This window comes from Sturnus vulgaris, chromosome 17 (assembly GCF_052056855.1).
Source record: "Sturnus vulgaris isolate bStuVul1 chromosome 17, bStuVul1.hap1, whole genome shotgun sequence".
Classification (NCBI taxonomy): Eukaryota; Metazoa; Chordata; class Aves; order Passeriformes; family Sturnidae; genus Sturnus; species Sturnus vulgaris.
Window position 1 is genome coordinate 3561973 of NC_142259.1, and position 15795 is coordinate 3577767.

General features: G+C 43.2%; 1 protein-coding gene across 2 annotated transcripts in view; it reads left to right on the plus strand.

Moving 5' to 3' along the window:
- Window positions 1–15795, plus strand: part of GNAS (GNAS complex locus) — a 128592-nt gene that overhangs the window by 44118 nt on the left and 68679 nt on the right. The window contains exons 1-2 of one of the 2 annotated variants that reach the window (XM_088175193.1): window positions 2844–3544; window positions 7185–7257. In XM_088175193.1, coding sequence (XP_088031319.1) covers window positions 3406–3544; window positions 7185–7257 — 212 coding nt within the window. In that variant the 5' untranslated portion in view covers window positions 2844–3405. Of the gene's footprint in view, window positions 1–2843; window positions 3545–7184; window positions 7258–15795 lie in introns of those variants that run through there. The other variant, XM_014873819.2, reaches the window with a different exon arrangement.

Genomic DNA, 15795 nt, shown 5'->3' on the forward strand with positions numbered 1-15795 from the left:
CTTTAGACTGAAAAATAAAAAACAACAGCCTCTATTCTATTCAAAGTGTTATATTCAAGCACAGAAGGAATACGAGTGAATCTGAATTTAATCTGTAAGTGTGCAGAGCTGGCAATCTTGTGTACAACCTTGTATTTCCCATTAATTTAAATAGTGCAGGATTGAGTCAATAGCCATAAGTCTTCTGATGTCCTTTTACAGCCATTTCCATGTTCTTGTTACCTTACCTTTTTGGAAAACATTTTCATTTAACATGCAGCAGCGTCCCTTAAAATCCTATTTTCAAGCTTCAAATAGTTAGACTTTTATCACAGAGGCACTATGCCCATACATATAGTTATTTTATCTTTGCATTATTTGTTCCTAAGGCTGCAGGCTCTTCAGAAGTGAGATTTAATTTTATGGTGAGTCAGGGGTCAGGTTGTGCCTGCACTTACCCTTCTGATGGCAGGAGTCTCGTGAAACTCAAGTTCATGGATTTTTACAAGATGGAAGCTAATGGAACTAGTTCCAATAAGAAACACAGTTTATTCTAAAGACACATTAGCAGCATTATGTTATTTAAACAAACGTAAAAAGAGTGAGAACAGCTAATGTGTTGGTATGCTCACTTTTCAAACGATGGGCTCCTAATCAGGACAGCACTGAAAAAGCTCCTGGCAGTTCACTGAGTTTGTGAAGTGCGGGTCGTGCCTGATGTCCTGAGTCCTGTCATATTTCAGAGAGAAAAAAATCTGTAATTGCTGATAGGTTACACAATGTGGGAGTTTTCTTTTTGTTTCATGTAGCTTTTGACACTTTCACACTTTAGTAACACTTGTAATACAAGGAGCTAATTCTTAATTCTGTTGTAAGTAACTGAGAGCTTTGTGAATTAGCTGTGTTTTTCTTTTTCAGCTACCTCATGCTTTGCCCAGCCTAAAGACAGAGGCACAAGGTATCCACAGCAGGAGGGCAGTGATTCCTGTGGGAGTTTAACCTCGCTGAGCCTCTCCTGGTTTCTGTTTGGGAAGGGATGGACAACAGCATTTACACAGCCATGACTCCCTTGTCCATGGATGCTTTGGCATATTTACCTATCCCATTTCCCTGTTCACTGAGATTTTAGCCTTTTGTATTTCTCCTACAGTAACTTTTATCTTGTGTATTCCTTCATGTTTGGAGCTTGAGATGGGCTCCCTTTCCCCCAGCTGGGACCTACAGGGAAGCAAAGCCTGGAGGCTGGGGCAGGTTTTCCCCCAGGTGAGGTGGCACGTACTGGCACTTCTGCAGTCCCTTCATACCTGAAACCATAAAAAAATATGAGGTTTTCTAATTTTCAGTCCAAATTCTGCTTTCCTGAGTCCTTTATGCCTTGTAAATTACACAGTTAAAATATATTTTAATATTGTGTATTACATGGAAACTATACAAATAAAAAACCTATAAAAGATACAAGGAATTATTGCCATCTTTGCTTCAGATGAATCTGAGCCAAGTTTCTCTAAGACCTTTAAAAACTGCTCTTAGCCTAAAAGAACACCAGTAAGAGTCTCTCCTGTGACTCCAGAGCTCTTAGGCTCTGTGGTATTTAAAAATAGTGATGTTCCCTGTTCCCCTCTTTCAGCAAGGGCAGCTCAACAGATGTATTTGATGGCATTAGCTGTGACCTCCTAGTTGTTTGCTCTATTCATATAATTATTTTACTGTGGGTGTTTCTAAATATAGTAACTGGATGATGTAAGAAGGTGTGTTCGTGGGAACAGTGTGGTAGATAATCGAATTTTGCAAATGAGGGTAAATAATATTTGTATAGTAAAGGACATTTCACTAACTCATGTGTGGGGCTGTGTGCATAGAGAAAAACTGTGTATTTCAGGGAACCGGGTTATACAAAGAGCAAAGCGCCAACCTTTGTTTTCCAGGTCTAACTGATAAGTTGTGTAATTTTTGTAACGAGGTTTCCAAAACCTATTTTAGAGAAGAAAATGGAGCTGGACAGGGTGGTAAAACCATACGTAGAAGCAAGTGTGTGCAGAGAGCATCTCCTGGTACCTTGAGCCCCCAGTCCTAGCCGCGATGGAGAGAGACAGGCAGAGACGGAGCCAACATCCACCCAAAAAACCCAAACACAACCCACTCAGCACCACAACTTCCACATCAACTATTTTCCAGCGCGTAGCACAAGGCGTCGCGGGGCACGACTGCCGTACAATTTCTCCGGGATCCTAATGAACCGCAAGCGCAGCTCCATGCGGCGGGGCCGGGGGCTGCGGGGCGGCCGCGGGGCCCCCGAGCGGCGGCGGGGCCGGTTCGAAGAGGGCGCCGGCGGCGGCGCGGGGTGACGCGGGCATCATGTGAGCGGCCCCGCTCGCTCCCAGCGTGCAGTGTGGGCCCGCTCGCCCCACCCCGAGCTCCGCCGCCGCGGAGCCGCTCAATAGGGGAAGGGGAAAAAAAAAAAAAAAAAAAAAAAAAGAGGAGAGAAAAAAAAAAAAAAAAAAAAGAGGAAAAAAAAAATGCGGGAGAGAGGAGGAAAAATAAGACGGGGAAAAATCCGCCCGTGAGGGGACAGGTTCTGCTCTCAGGGCACAGAGCAAACGGGCGCTTGCGCTTTTTTTTTTTTTTTTTTTTTTTTTTTTTTTATTTTGTATTTTCTTCTCGCCCAGAGGATTCAGCCGCCTGGAAACCGCATGTGAAAAGAGCAGCAGCGAGGCTAGGGGAAGAAAAAAAAAAAAAAAAAAAGAGGAAAAAAAAAAAAGAGGGGGGTTTGGCTTGGACCCCCCCGCCCCAGTGCGGGAGGAAGGACCGGAGGGCGAGGAGCTGCGGCGGCCGGCGAGGGAAGGGACCGGGGCTGCGTGACCCCCGCGGCGCGGGGGGAGAGGCGAGGAAGAGACGTTTCCCGATCCTCCCCGCCGAGGATTTGGGGAGGTTTCCGCGCCTGGAGCCCGTGCCTTTGGATCTAAAGAGGATTATTATTTTTTTGGGGGTGGCACTGAAGCTGGATTTGTTCCTGTGCGTGCGGCGCGGGGGGGGGCATTTCTGCTGCCTCTAGAGGAGCCGGCGGCTCGGCCGGGGCGCGGAGATCCCCGCGGATCGCTCCGCACCCCCCGGGAAAGGTGCGCCGAGGGGATCGGCGGGGGGCGGGGGAGGAGAGGCAGCTGCAGCTGCCGGGGAGGAGGCCCGGCGGAGCGGCAGCAAAGTCATCGCTATCGGCCCCCCCTCGGCTGGCTTCGGGCTCGGCGCTCTCCATGTCTCTGGCTCTGGGCAGCGGCCGCCACAGCAGCGAGTAGGGGGGGAGGAGGAGGAGGAGGAGGAGGAGGAAGAAGAAGGGAGCCCGGGAGTGCCTCCCTCCCTCCCTCCCTCCCCCCGGCAGCCCCGGCCGCCTCCCGTCCCCTCGCCCCGCGTCCCTGCCTTCCCCTCCCCAAGATGGGCTGTTTAGGGAACAGCAAGACGGAGGATCAGCGCAACGAGGAGAAGGCGCAGCGGGAGGCCAACAAGAAGATCGAGAAGCAGCTGCAGAAGGACAAGCAGGTCTATAGGGCCACGCACCGGCTCCTCCTGCTGGGTAAGGGGTCGCGGGCCGTCCCCTCCCCGCCGGGGCAGCGGCCCCAGCCCGGGCACGGCGAGGCCGAGGGAGAGAGGTGGGGCCGAGGGGGGGCGAGCGGAGCCGCAGGGCCCACCCGGGGCCGCGGGGATCCGCTATAGCAGCGCCCGGGGCGGCGGGGCCGGGGCCGCCGGGGGGACCGGCGCGGTGCGGGGGAGCGGCGGGGAGGGCTCGGGCAGCGCCCGGGGCGCCGCGGGAGGGGCCGGGGCAGGTACGGAGCGGCGGCCCGGGGCCGCTCTCCGCCCGCGGGGCAGCGCCCGCCGCCGGGGCGGCAGCGGGCCTCGGGCGGGCGTGGGGAGGGGGCCGGGGATGCCGCGGCGAGGGGCCCGCGGGGAGCCCGGCAGATAAACGGGGCAGGGCAGTGACAGCGGCCGCGGGCGAGCGGCGCGGCGAGCGCGGGAGGGCCGGACACCGCTCCCCGCGCCGGGGCCGGGGTGCCGAGGGACGTGCGGCCAGGCCGGGGAGAGGAGGAAGAGGAAGGGAGGAAGTCGGGGAATCGTTTGGGGGAAACGGAGGGAGGATGTCGGTCCCGGAGGGAAGCGCGGCCGCGTTGGGGCCGCGGAGCAGCGCAGGGCCGGGCGGGCACGGCCCTGGTCCCGGCCCCGGCCCCGGCGGGCTCGGCACCCTCCGCTGTCGCACCAGGAATTGAGGTACCGCGCTTGGAGCGCTGGCGGAGCCGGGCTCCAGGTGCTGTTCCAGCGGCTCCGTTGGGTTACCTGCTCGTGTTTTTCAGCAGAGACATTTACAAATGCGGGCTGTGGCTTTCAGGGAAGGGAAAGGTCCAAATATCGGTATCGAAGAGGACAAGCAGATGTTTGTCAGGCTCAGTATTTCAGAGTATTTTGAAGTAGTGTTTTAGGATCAGATGCAGTTAGGAGCCGTGGGTTGTTTTGGTCACGCCGAGGGACTGCCTGTGCACGTTCTGCAAGGCTGTAGCGTGGAGGACAGGCTAGGCCTCGCCGAGCTGACTCAGTTTTGGGGGAAAAAACCTTAATTGAAGAGGAAAAAATAAAAAAGAATTTTTGAAGGCGATGAATTTGGAAGCGTACTATCACCAGTAAAATCTTTCAAATACTCATTTGAAGAAAGAGACTTAATAATAAATGGAGAGTGACTGGGACTACAGCAGCACCTGCAGCACTGAGGAGCTTGCCAGGGCTTCAGCAGAAATCTTTTAACAGGATAATTTGGACTTAAGCTCTTGGGAAATGTCTTGGACTTCCAGATTTCAGGCTGAACATTACGTAGATACGTAGAAACTATTTGTCATCAGACGAGTTGCTTTCGTAAGAGGCAAAATTTCAGCAAACAGAAACATGATGGGCTTGCTTGGGTTTTCTTTCTGTTTTCTTTAGCTTTGGTGGCTGAAAAATAGTTTAGACACTTGCAAATAAAAATTTGCGTGTGTTTAGCAATGGCAGCAAAGTCATCTGTGAGTGTGTTTTAAAGTGATAGTTCAGCTGTTACAGTTTCTGCCATGAATTGTGGATAGTCTGTAACTCAGACTCATTGGTAAAAAATATAAAAGCTCACCTCCCTATTATTATGCTATGCTTTCTCTATAAACATGTGAAATAAGAAGCCAGGCACTAGGAAAGTGTTCTTAATCTTTTCAAATCATATTCAAATAACAACAAAGAAGAGCTGCTGAATATTCTAGTGGGTTTATGCTGCTGCTCGTAGGCCCCATCGCTGTACACGTGCTTGCCCCACTGCCACGAGCAGTCTCGCTGAAATTAATGGAACTCTCCTTGGTGGTGAAGTTAAACGTGCCTGTGTAATTGTTATTGAGAATATGGCCTTAACAAGCAGCCAAATATAGAGCTAGACTTATGGAGAAATGTAGATGTAATACATCATTTTGGTTCACTGGTGTTGTACCCAATCCAGAGAACCCAGGTGTGTCAATACCAAACCATATGTGTTTATAGCAAATGCAACAACTGTCCAGCCTCCTTCTTGGACCAAGTGAAGTAGAGATTTTGGCTCCCAATGCTTATAAATATAAAATGTGATTTAGTGTTACCGCTGAAATTTAGTTGTTATTAATTTTTAAGTGGACATATGACTATAGCAGATACTGCCTTCGTGAATAATTCTTAATTGTGAAGATGATCCAGTCTATTTTATCCCAGGATGCTAATTCTTGATTGGTTTAGCCACCTGTGTTTATTGCATGGTGCAGTCTGTCTGATCAGACAGAGGGGGTATGGTATAAAATAGCAGCTTAAGGGAGAAGTGTGTACATAGAGAGTTGTAGATAAAAACTGCTCTCTAAATGCTTACAAAACACCAGTGAGCAAGGAGAGGAAAAAGGAGTAAGGCTCTGGGATCAAAGTGGCAAAACATGCAACCAGGCTTTGTGGAGAGCAGAGGAGGACTTTTGGGAATTCATGAGGGAGAAGGAAAGGAAGGGAGAAAGCAGAAAGGCAAAGCGTTTGTGAGAAAATGAACCTTGAAATGTAACTGCTAAAATACAGTTTTGAACATGAGGCTCAAAATGGAGGCTTGTGCTGTCAGTGTGTGCTAGCAGAGGCCTGACATCCTATAAATACAAACTGTACCTCCCTGCCCATTCTGCCATAGACATACGGTTCCTGTGGGTGAGACACAGGCTGAGGAGGGGAATAAACGAGTGGCTGGGAGATGCTAAGGGGAAATCTTTCTAAATTTTGCCACGTTACGATACTACTCCTGCAAAAATATGTTTGCTTTATATAGAAAGCTGCCGATCTGGCAGCGTGGAGCAGCTCAATTAAATGCTGCTGTTGGAGTTGTTCAGCGTGCATGGAAAAACGGGTACTATAGGCAGATGGGCTGCCCTGTGCACTGGCATCCGAGCAGCACAGCAGAAATAGCATCCATCTACTTATGGAAACTGGAGTAAAGTGGAGTGGGGTTTTTGCACTGCAGGTACAGAAGGGGAGCTGGGGAGAGCTGCAGTGAGGCTCTTTGGAACAGGCACAAAAGGTGGTCTCTTCCTCTCGTTGTGTGTAGGGTTGATTTTTGGAACATGTAGGGAGGGTGGGAGGCTGCTTGCAAGACACAAATAAGAGGAGGTTTTTTGGAACTTTGTGGGTGGAGGCTTAAAGGGATGCCTTCCTTTTTCAAATGTGAGTATCTACATATTTTATTCCTTGTGATGTAAGTTACGGAGTTTGACTGGGTGATGATGAACTGCAGCCAAACTTAGAATTCTTTAAGGATATAACAGAATTTCTTGGGTTTAATAGAGACTTCAGTCAGTCTTTCCCTCTGTCAAATAATAGAGACAAGGCAATCAGGTTGTGATGTTCCCTGTCGTCTTCTCTGTAAAATGTTGAAGTTGTCCATTTTCTTTGCAAATACTGCAATCTGCTTTTAACATTGACACTGGAAAAATGGACAGTGAAATGATCCAAGATTCAGATCTGACACATGACTTGAGCTGGGCATTTATTTTTAGCTACAACTGAAGTTTCCAGTGGCAATTATTTCTTTCACTTTTCGCTCTTGCACCGAGAAACCCAACTTTCTTGATTTTACACCGAAGAAAAAAATTCTAGTGTGTGCCTTAATCACTTATGCTTCCTTCTGAAATTGATTTACTTTCATTTTCTAGGTGCTGGTGAATCCGGTAAAAGCACAATAGTCAAGCAGATGAGGATCCTGCACGTGAATGGATTTAATGCTGAGTAAGTGCATTTGCTTTTTCACTTTACAATGTTCCTTCTTCCTCTGTGCTGCACTCAGTGCTCCTGGTTTATATCTTGTGTATTTTCCTCTTGCTGCTGTTTCACTGTCTCTAGAATATGGATGTGTATTTTTAGATGAGATTAATGGACATTAACCTGAAGAAGTCAGACACCAATCATAAGTAAGATCTAGCAGTGTAAAATTATTTATATCAAGGCAGAGCTGATTTGATTAAGTTTTGAGTTTTGTGGGTTTGTTAACTGCAGTTTCTTTCACAACATGGCTGACACTGATTTACCTCAGCTATAGCACATTGATTCATATTGCTGCAAACACGCCTTGTGTCAGTGTACAAAATGAGCACAATTTTCTTTATTTGGAGCACGTAAGGCTTTGTTTTCTGTGTCCTCACAGAATGAAATCCTACTCTGAATTTTGGGGATTTTGTTGTGTTTCCTTATCCAGAGGTTTGTGTTAAATTAGCTTCATAAAAGCTTTTATTTTTTGCATCTAATATATGTTATTTGGCAGTTGTGAAGAGGAGAATGGCATTCAGATAGGGAAAATGGATTCTTGTTGTTTGTCTAGAAGGGTTTATGTTTGCTAACTTTTTGACTAACTTTTCTAGAGAGTAGGAAGAGATTCTTCTGCATATTAATTTATGGTTGCAGTTGCATGTGTGTGTGTATACCAAAAGCTGCTAAATTAATACTAATTGAATCAAAGTGTTGACATTTCAAAGCTTATTTTCTGTGCTTTTTTTTTTTTTTTTGGTTGTATTATTGGTTTTGTCTTGCTTGTTTTCAAACAGAACAGTTTTGTATGGACATCCTTTAGCTTTTAGTGGTATAATCTATTTTGTGAATCCTGCCTTTTTGGGAAGGTTAGTCTTTCATTAGTCTTCCAGTAGTTAGTTCTTTAATAAGAATATCTGAGCTAAAAGTTTAGCCAAGGAGTCTGGACAGTACTTCTTCCTAATCAGCAAATGATAGTTCAGGATAAGGTACACAGTCTTTTGGATGAAAGTTCAGACTGATTCATAATAAATACGTTATGTTTTTAGCTCCTCTTTATAAGGAATATTTTCTGTTTCCAAAATAACTTTTTCATAAGTGCCTGGTCCTGCATCCTGTTACTGCTGAGCTGTCTCTGTTGTCTGGGCTGCTGCAGAGACCTCTTACTTAAAAGACTTCCACGAATTGCCTTGGTTGAGTAGGTCTCAATATTGGGTGCTGAGTAAAAGGTTCATAAATGAAAGTGGAAGTGGATTCCTGGTACCTGTGAAAGTATGAATCCATTTAAGCAACATGGTTTTTCTAAGTTTTTAAGGGTGCTCTTAAAGGGGTAACCATGCTGTGTAATGGATGATGTGTGATGTGGGTAGGAAACCTCAACCCTGCAAGCTGCACACCCAAATCTGTGTGGAGCTGGGAGACCAGAGACTGTGCAGAGCTGGTGAGGGACTGGCACACACTGGGATGTGCAGCAGCAGGGGGTTCCTCGAGTGTCTCACTTTGCATTGTAGGTTTGGGCAGAGCTGAGCCTGCAGCTGGAATCCAGGGCAAGATGGCAAATTTGGCCTCAGGAGGCTCTGCTGGCTTCTGCCTTCTCATAGCAAGGGATTTGGATTACGGGGCAGCCCTGTGCCAGCACAGCCCTGCTGCCAATCACGGGGCATATCCTGGTGTGGGAGCCGTGTGGGAATTGCAGGGGAGCTGCCTGGGGCTCAGGAGCTATGGGTTGTCCACCCATGGCATTTTGGGCTTGTCCTTTGGTGGGTAATGTGTGTTGGAACACTGAGGTGCATAAAAATCCAGTAGAGAAGTGTGGTATATTTAAAGCGTACAAGGAGTAAGTTATAACGCATCATTTTTAGGGTTCTACTGCCAAAAAAAATCAGTAGATCATAACATACACTTTACAGCAGGGAAAAGGCTGTTTTTCAGTGTTTTGAAATTCTTGCAAGTTACACATCTGTCCTTAAATAACTTGCATTTTCATCCAAGTAACTAACTGCTCTCTATGTCGTCTTGCTTTCCATTACCCTTTTTGCCTGATTAATTCCCTTTCTGCCCTGCTTACCTTGTGGAAGAATGGTGTGGGATTCAGCTAATTAGAGAAATAGCATGGAGGTTTTTTTGGAAGGGTAGGAAGAGGCAAAGCATTACTTCTCTTCATGTCCTGATCAGTTGCTCTGGAACATAAACATGTTTGCATATAGCACCACAGCTGATGTGATGAGTAGCAGGAGAGAGGTGGTGAAAACAGTAATATGCTGCAGATGAGGAGACTTTTCTTTAATTTTAGTATACTTGTACATAACTAGATTTGAATTTATTTCTGTTGGTGCAGCTTATATTCTTGTGCTTTGAAAGAAATCCAGTTTAAAGTCCTATCTTAGATTTTGTTTGCCTTTGGTTTGGTTGCCCTTTGGCTGGCAATGGATGTTTGAAGCAGAGAGAGGGATACCTGTTAGGAAAAATGTCTAATGTTATGAACAAGGGAATCAAAAGTTTTTATTTAGTGTTGCTCTTCTTTCTGGTGACTAAACAGGATATCCAGTGCTAAAAATGCTGGCCTGCTTCAGTGAGTGTGAGGGGATTTTATTTGGTTTTGGTTTAGGATCCTGCCCCTAAATAGTTGAAGTTGTCATGTGCCTTTAGGTGAATCGTTGTAGCATTTAGCAAGGTGAAGTCTGTGTAGTTCTACAGAACTAGAATTTCCTCTGGGACTCCAATTCTCAATCCCTTTAGCTAATTAATTATTTGAGGAACTGTATGGAATCAAGTGCTCCAGGTAATTAATGTGCTGAATAGTTAAAGCTAAGATTAATGTGATGGTGGTTAAAGTTGTAGGCAAGTTAACTACAGTAAAGACTATTTTTTTTTTCAGTGTTCCTTTTATAATCTGTAGTTGAATTAGACACAGAAATATTTTTTTTCTCTTGCTGTAGTGAAGGTGGTGTGTGGGATGTAAGAGTGCTGTGGCATTGGTGAGGGGAGCAGAGCATTGGAGAAACAAGGCACGTTCTACAGCACAGGCTTTTCTGCAGGGAGTTTTTTTGGAAGGGTTTATCCCACTTGCAGCTCCTGCAGAATGGCTTCAGGTGGCCGTGCTATCATCTGACATCTTCCTGCAGCAATTCCATGAAAAATGGGATTGTGGCCTCCCCACAGTATTTTTTCAGTGTTCCTGGTCTTTAACATGGAAGAGCTGCCTTCTAAGCATAATGAAGAAGCCGTATCAACCAAATTTTCTACTCTTTGCATTACTGCCAGCAACAGAGGCCCTTTTGATGTAGAAAGGGTTTAAATTTGGCTTTTAATAGCAGGAAGCCTGCGACTTCCCTTCCTTTCCTTCCCTCCCTCCTCAACACTTCAACTGTCTTTTCATGAGGCAGTTCCAGAGGAGAGGTATCTGCTGCTGCAAACAGCATTTTGTGAGCATGCACTGATAAGGTGGTGCCAAAACCTTCTCTTTCTGACTGTGCAGAAGTTGAGATGGCAATCTTTCTGAGCTGGAAAGGATGAAAAATGGGAAAAGGAGCACTGGAGGAGTAAGGAGTGTAGTTGGAAGAATTAAACGTGTAGCTCAGGTTGAAGAGGAAAAGAAAACCAGCTCCTTTTTGTGCTGTCTAGAGGCTAGGGTTCTTAGCTTCTAAAAACATGGCCTTTCACTTACTTCTGATTTCTTTAAGTCATCTTTCCCCTCTGTGATCACTGTGGCTTTGGCTGACAGACTCTAAGGAGAGGGTCATTGTCATGCACAATTTTAGAAAGCAGGGAATAATTGGCACAGGCAAGAGACAATTTGAAGTGTCATGGGAAAAACTGGGACAAGAAGAAATATTTAAATAGAAATAAATGGTTGAAATGTGACTTACAAAATCCACTATAAAGATTGACAAATAAGGGGAATATGCCTTTCTGATTATTAAGTTTGGATAGTGTTTAGGATTCGGGAATTCTTGAGGTTACAGGAAATTTCAGGTAATGCTTTTCAGCTTCAATTTCTCAAATTATGATGTAAAATGTTGACACTTTCTTGAACTAGTATGTTGAAGTGCTGAATAGGAGTTTGTGTATATATTAAATCTGGTAGTGTTGATGGGATAAGCAGAGCTGAATAGCTTTGTTTTCAAGACTTAGATGACAAATATATTTGCATTTCTCTTGTACTTCTAAAAATTATTTTCTCTTAGTGGGAAAGCTAAGAAAGCCAAGTCACCCTCTTAGAGATTTCAAACATTTTCTCTTTTTTCACGAAGATTCAGGAGTTTGTGAGTAAGGAAAAGCAGTCATTGATGGTTTCTAATCATCCCTTAATACATCCATTACCACCATTATGTCACATAAAGCAGTAAATAATATTATCTGATCACTTCAGTCAGTGTCAGTCTCTCATGTGAGTGAAACAACTTCTGGTTCAGTAACTTTACTTGTGAGGTTTTTTCCTAACTTTGGTCTTTTTAGCCATGTGATTTTGTGGAAGAGAAGTTAATGTTATGAGCTAGGGAAAAGTATAATATTTATAACTAAGTCTTCCAAAATAATGAATTCCCTCCTAATGGCTAATATTAGCTTGTATACACAAATATGATTGCTCTGTTTTTATAGTTCCTTTACGTTTGTGTACCAATCCCATGTTTTCAGAATGGTCACTTCAGTTCCTTGCCAAGAAACAAACAGACTTTATTGTTTTACCTGACTGGCAACAAAAGTAATTTTTTCCTGGTGTTTGAGTAAAATTGAAAATTGGAGTGGGGGAGGCTTGGGGTGTGTGATTCCCCTCGCCTCCTTTCTTTCTTTCTTTCTTTGCATCACAGTGGCTGTAGAGAGACTTCTGCAGCTTTGAGGCACAAACTTTTGGGTTTTTTTTCTCAGCTTCTGTTCCAGGACACCAGTGAGGTGCTGGAAAATTTGTGTGTACATGTCTGTTCAATTCCATTTGAACAATTGGTTATGGTATATGATCAAAATTTGTGCTGTAGAACATAAAGTGGAGGTGTGGGCAAAGAGGGGAGCAGGATTTGTGTTTCACTCAGTTTTAGGTCTTGAATTTTGTCAAAAGACAGATATGCCAACAGCTAATAAATGCTATGAAAAAGAACTGACTCCTGCATATAGCTCGTAAAAGTTTATGCAAAATGTTTATACAAGTTAAATAGAACTTTCATCAACTTGAAAGAAATGGGAGGTAATACCTGGTGATGTTAAACCACCTATGCAACCAGGCAATTCCTTAACTGTTAGAATGTTTAAAAGAGTTTTTATGTGCTTGAAATCATCTTTCCTTTGAAAATGCTTTTATTTCTACAAGGGCAAAAGTTCTGTTCTTTGACAGAGTAAAAGTGAACTCAGTGAAGCAGCATTAATTTTTTTTACTTATAACAAAAAAGGAAAAAACCTCCCGAGTTTGGGTTGGGTTTTTTTTCAGGTTTCTTATGGGATCTTGCCTGAAGACGTGAGACGTTGTCCATTAAGGACTTGTGCAAATGCTTTGCAATTTAGATCTGCTACTCAGGTGTGATTTTTAAACGCTGTAAAATGAGTTTTCAGAAAATTTTGATTGTTTATAATACCTGCACTGGGCCTCATTTGGCAAGGATTGTTAACATAATGTGGCACTGAAGATTCTAACAGTCACTGGAATAACTCCCTCACCTTGCTTAGAGGCTTTCTGAAATCAAGCCGTTAAAATATTTCCACGTGCAAGTGAAGTGAAATTTTTTTCAGGGGTGAAAAATCATGTTATTTAGGTTTCTGAAATATTGCAGAAAAGAAGTGCATGAAGGAATCTAAAAGTTAGAAAAGCCGGTTAGTTTTATCTGCTTTTAGATGCTCGTGGTAGGCTCAGGTTAACCATCAGTGGAGAGGTGACAGCACAGTGTTCAAAGAAAACTTGACTTTCGTTTTTACATTGAGCTTTGTTTTCACGTAAAAGAAAGGAAAGTGCAAATTGAACATAATTTCTTTATTTTCATGGGAAACATAGTATTGCTGAGAGCAGAACGTGCATCTTACCTTCATTTACTGCTTGGGAAATGCTGAATTCTCCTAGCAAAGCAGTATTTAAACTACCAATTTTATGTTGTTACGTGTTGAGAGCTCTCTGTACTTTGAATTACTTTTCCTGGCTTGTAACTTGACATTTGTGTTTTCAGTTAAATATTTCAGTTTTCTGAAAAAGAAACCCAACAACAAAAAAAACCCAATAGTAAACTCATCCCTCAAGCTAAGTTTGCATATGTTGCAGACATGATTTGGCATGTAAAAGGACTGGCCAAAAATATGGCAGTAGTTCTATTTGTTTTGAGGTTTAAATTTCACAAAAGCTTTTTAAGTATGCAGCTATCAACCTAGGAGAAAGCTTTATAGTTGTAGAGAGCTTGGAGAGCAATAACTATGAATAGCGGAATAAGCACGAGTGATGTAATCTGAGAAGCCAAAGAGAGAGACAGAAGAGAGCTTAAGGCTTAACTCTGTGGAAAACATTGTGAATGGGTCTGCGAGGGGTTTGACTTCTGATGGTAGATGTGGGATTTTACTCATTCGTTTTGGTAAAATCAAATAAACGTGCAAGTTTCCTTTTATTTTCCCAAACAGAAAATAAACCCTTCAGTGGGTAGCTGAGTGAGTGCAGTCTGAGTTCTGTAACTTGTTCTGTCTCCCAAATCTTTTCTCCTCCCTGCAGCATCTGCAGTTCCTCTTTGGGACCTGTGGCTTTCTGAGTGTCTCCTGTTCCCTCCACTCCTTGTTTTCCTCCCTGATGCAACACTGATCCCTAAATATTCCTGCATCAGCCCACCCTTTATTTTCCTTTTTCTGATTTTCCTGCTACCTGGACAAAGTCAGAATGTATTGTGGCTGGTGTAGATCTACATGAACTCTTCCTGCTTTTCCTTATTGGAATGCTAATTTTGGTCTCTCCTCTACTCCAGCCTATGATTTGCATTTCTGGAAATTAATTTTGCAGCAACAATGCTTCTTCAAGTTTGGTTCCACAGCAGAATCTGAGATCGAGTGAGATTTAGAAAAAACAGCTAAAAAAAAGTCTTCCTCAGTTCACTCTAGATTTTTTTTAAACATATATTTTTAGTTTCCACATTCATGAGTTAAAGTGGAAGTGGTGTATTTTTCTCCATTTTCTTATCTTAAGCAAACATCTAGTAGTATAAACCAATGTATCATGTTCTATTTAACTTGTAATTTAATAAATCACCAACTATATTAAATACTGCAAAAAACTTCAGATAACTTCAAAAATAGATCTGTCTATGGAGAATATTAAATGTATGTCTATATTCCACGCTTCCTTGTTCTTTCTGAAAAATTTCACTGGGTTTTTTCATGTTTTCACCAGCTTTTCTTAATAATTAGATGGTGCAGAGTGATTACCTTTCCTCTAGTCAGTGCTACAGAATCAGCACTACATGAAGAATTTTCTTCTGGAGTATCTCATTGTATTTCTTATTTCCCATATATTTTGGATGGACAGACTGGGTACTACTCTGATTTTTCAAAAAAAAAAGTTTTTACTAATTTTTCCAGATGGATGCTCAAATTAGTTTATATATGAACAGAGTGCTCCTTATCATCTTAAACTTATTAAAGTTACCTTTTTGATATTAAAACTATTTGTTCACATTATTGAAAACCCTGAAGATTCCTCTTACTTCATGATGTAGCTACATTTTATCTCTTGCCAGTCATTCCAGCTGGGAATTTTTTTTTTTTAAATTTCATTATGTTAAAACCTTGTGGTTTTGTCCCCTAAGATAAAATTTATTATTAATAAAAGCTGTGCCTTTCCCTGCTCCTTCTAGCAATCTAGATATGAGTGGGATTTCTTGTTCCTGTTTCTTAGCTTGTGAGCTCCTGTGTTGTTCTCTTGGGCTGGGGGAGCAGGTTTGGGGGGTCTTGAGGCATTTTTCTAAAAAGTTCCAGTTTTGTGAACATCCTTCCCCAGCATCTCAGATCAAGGCAGGCAGAGCTAAGTCTTTGAAATCCAGCAGGCAAAGTTATGTCTGTCTTTATTTTTAGATGTATCATGCATTTGTATATTAGGGTTGCCCAGGTCCCATCTCTGATGAGGAGCTGACATACAGAAATTGCTCATCTGAATCTTGGCCATTCAGAGCTCTCAAGTTGAAATGAAGGAATTTCCACTGATGAGGTTTTTTTTTAGTATAACTTGAATCTTGATGTTAAAAATAGCACGCCTTACATTTTACTTTAACGGTTGAACCCTGAGTTAATAGTAAATCCAAGAATTTAGGATATAGTGCAAGTGTAGCTGCATCAGCTTTTAATAGTTATTTCTACAACTGTACTCTAATGTAAACATGCAGTTAATTAGAATTACTTCTTTACAGCTGAGCTTGCTTAGAAACAGCAATGCATTGTTTTTACAGCTAAGAGGCAAAGCATCTGCTTTTTGAAAAATCTAATAGTGGAATATTTCAATGAGATGTTTTGTTTCAAGGTGTTGCTGTTACAGAAGTACAGGAAAGCTTGTGACCTCTCTGAGCTACCTGT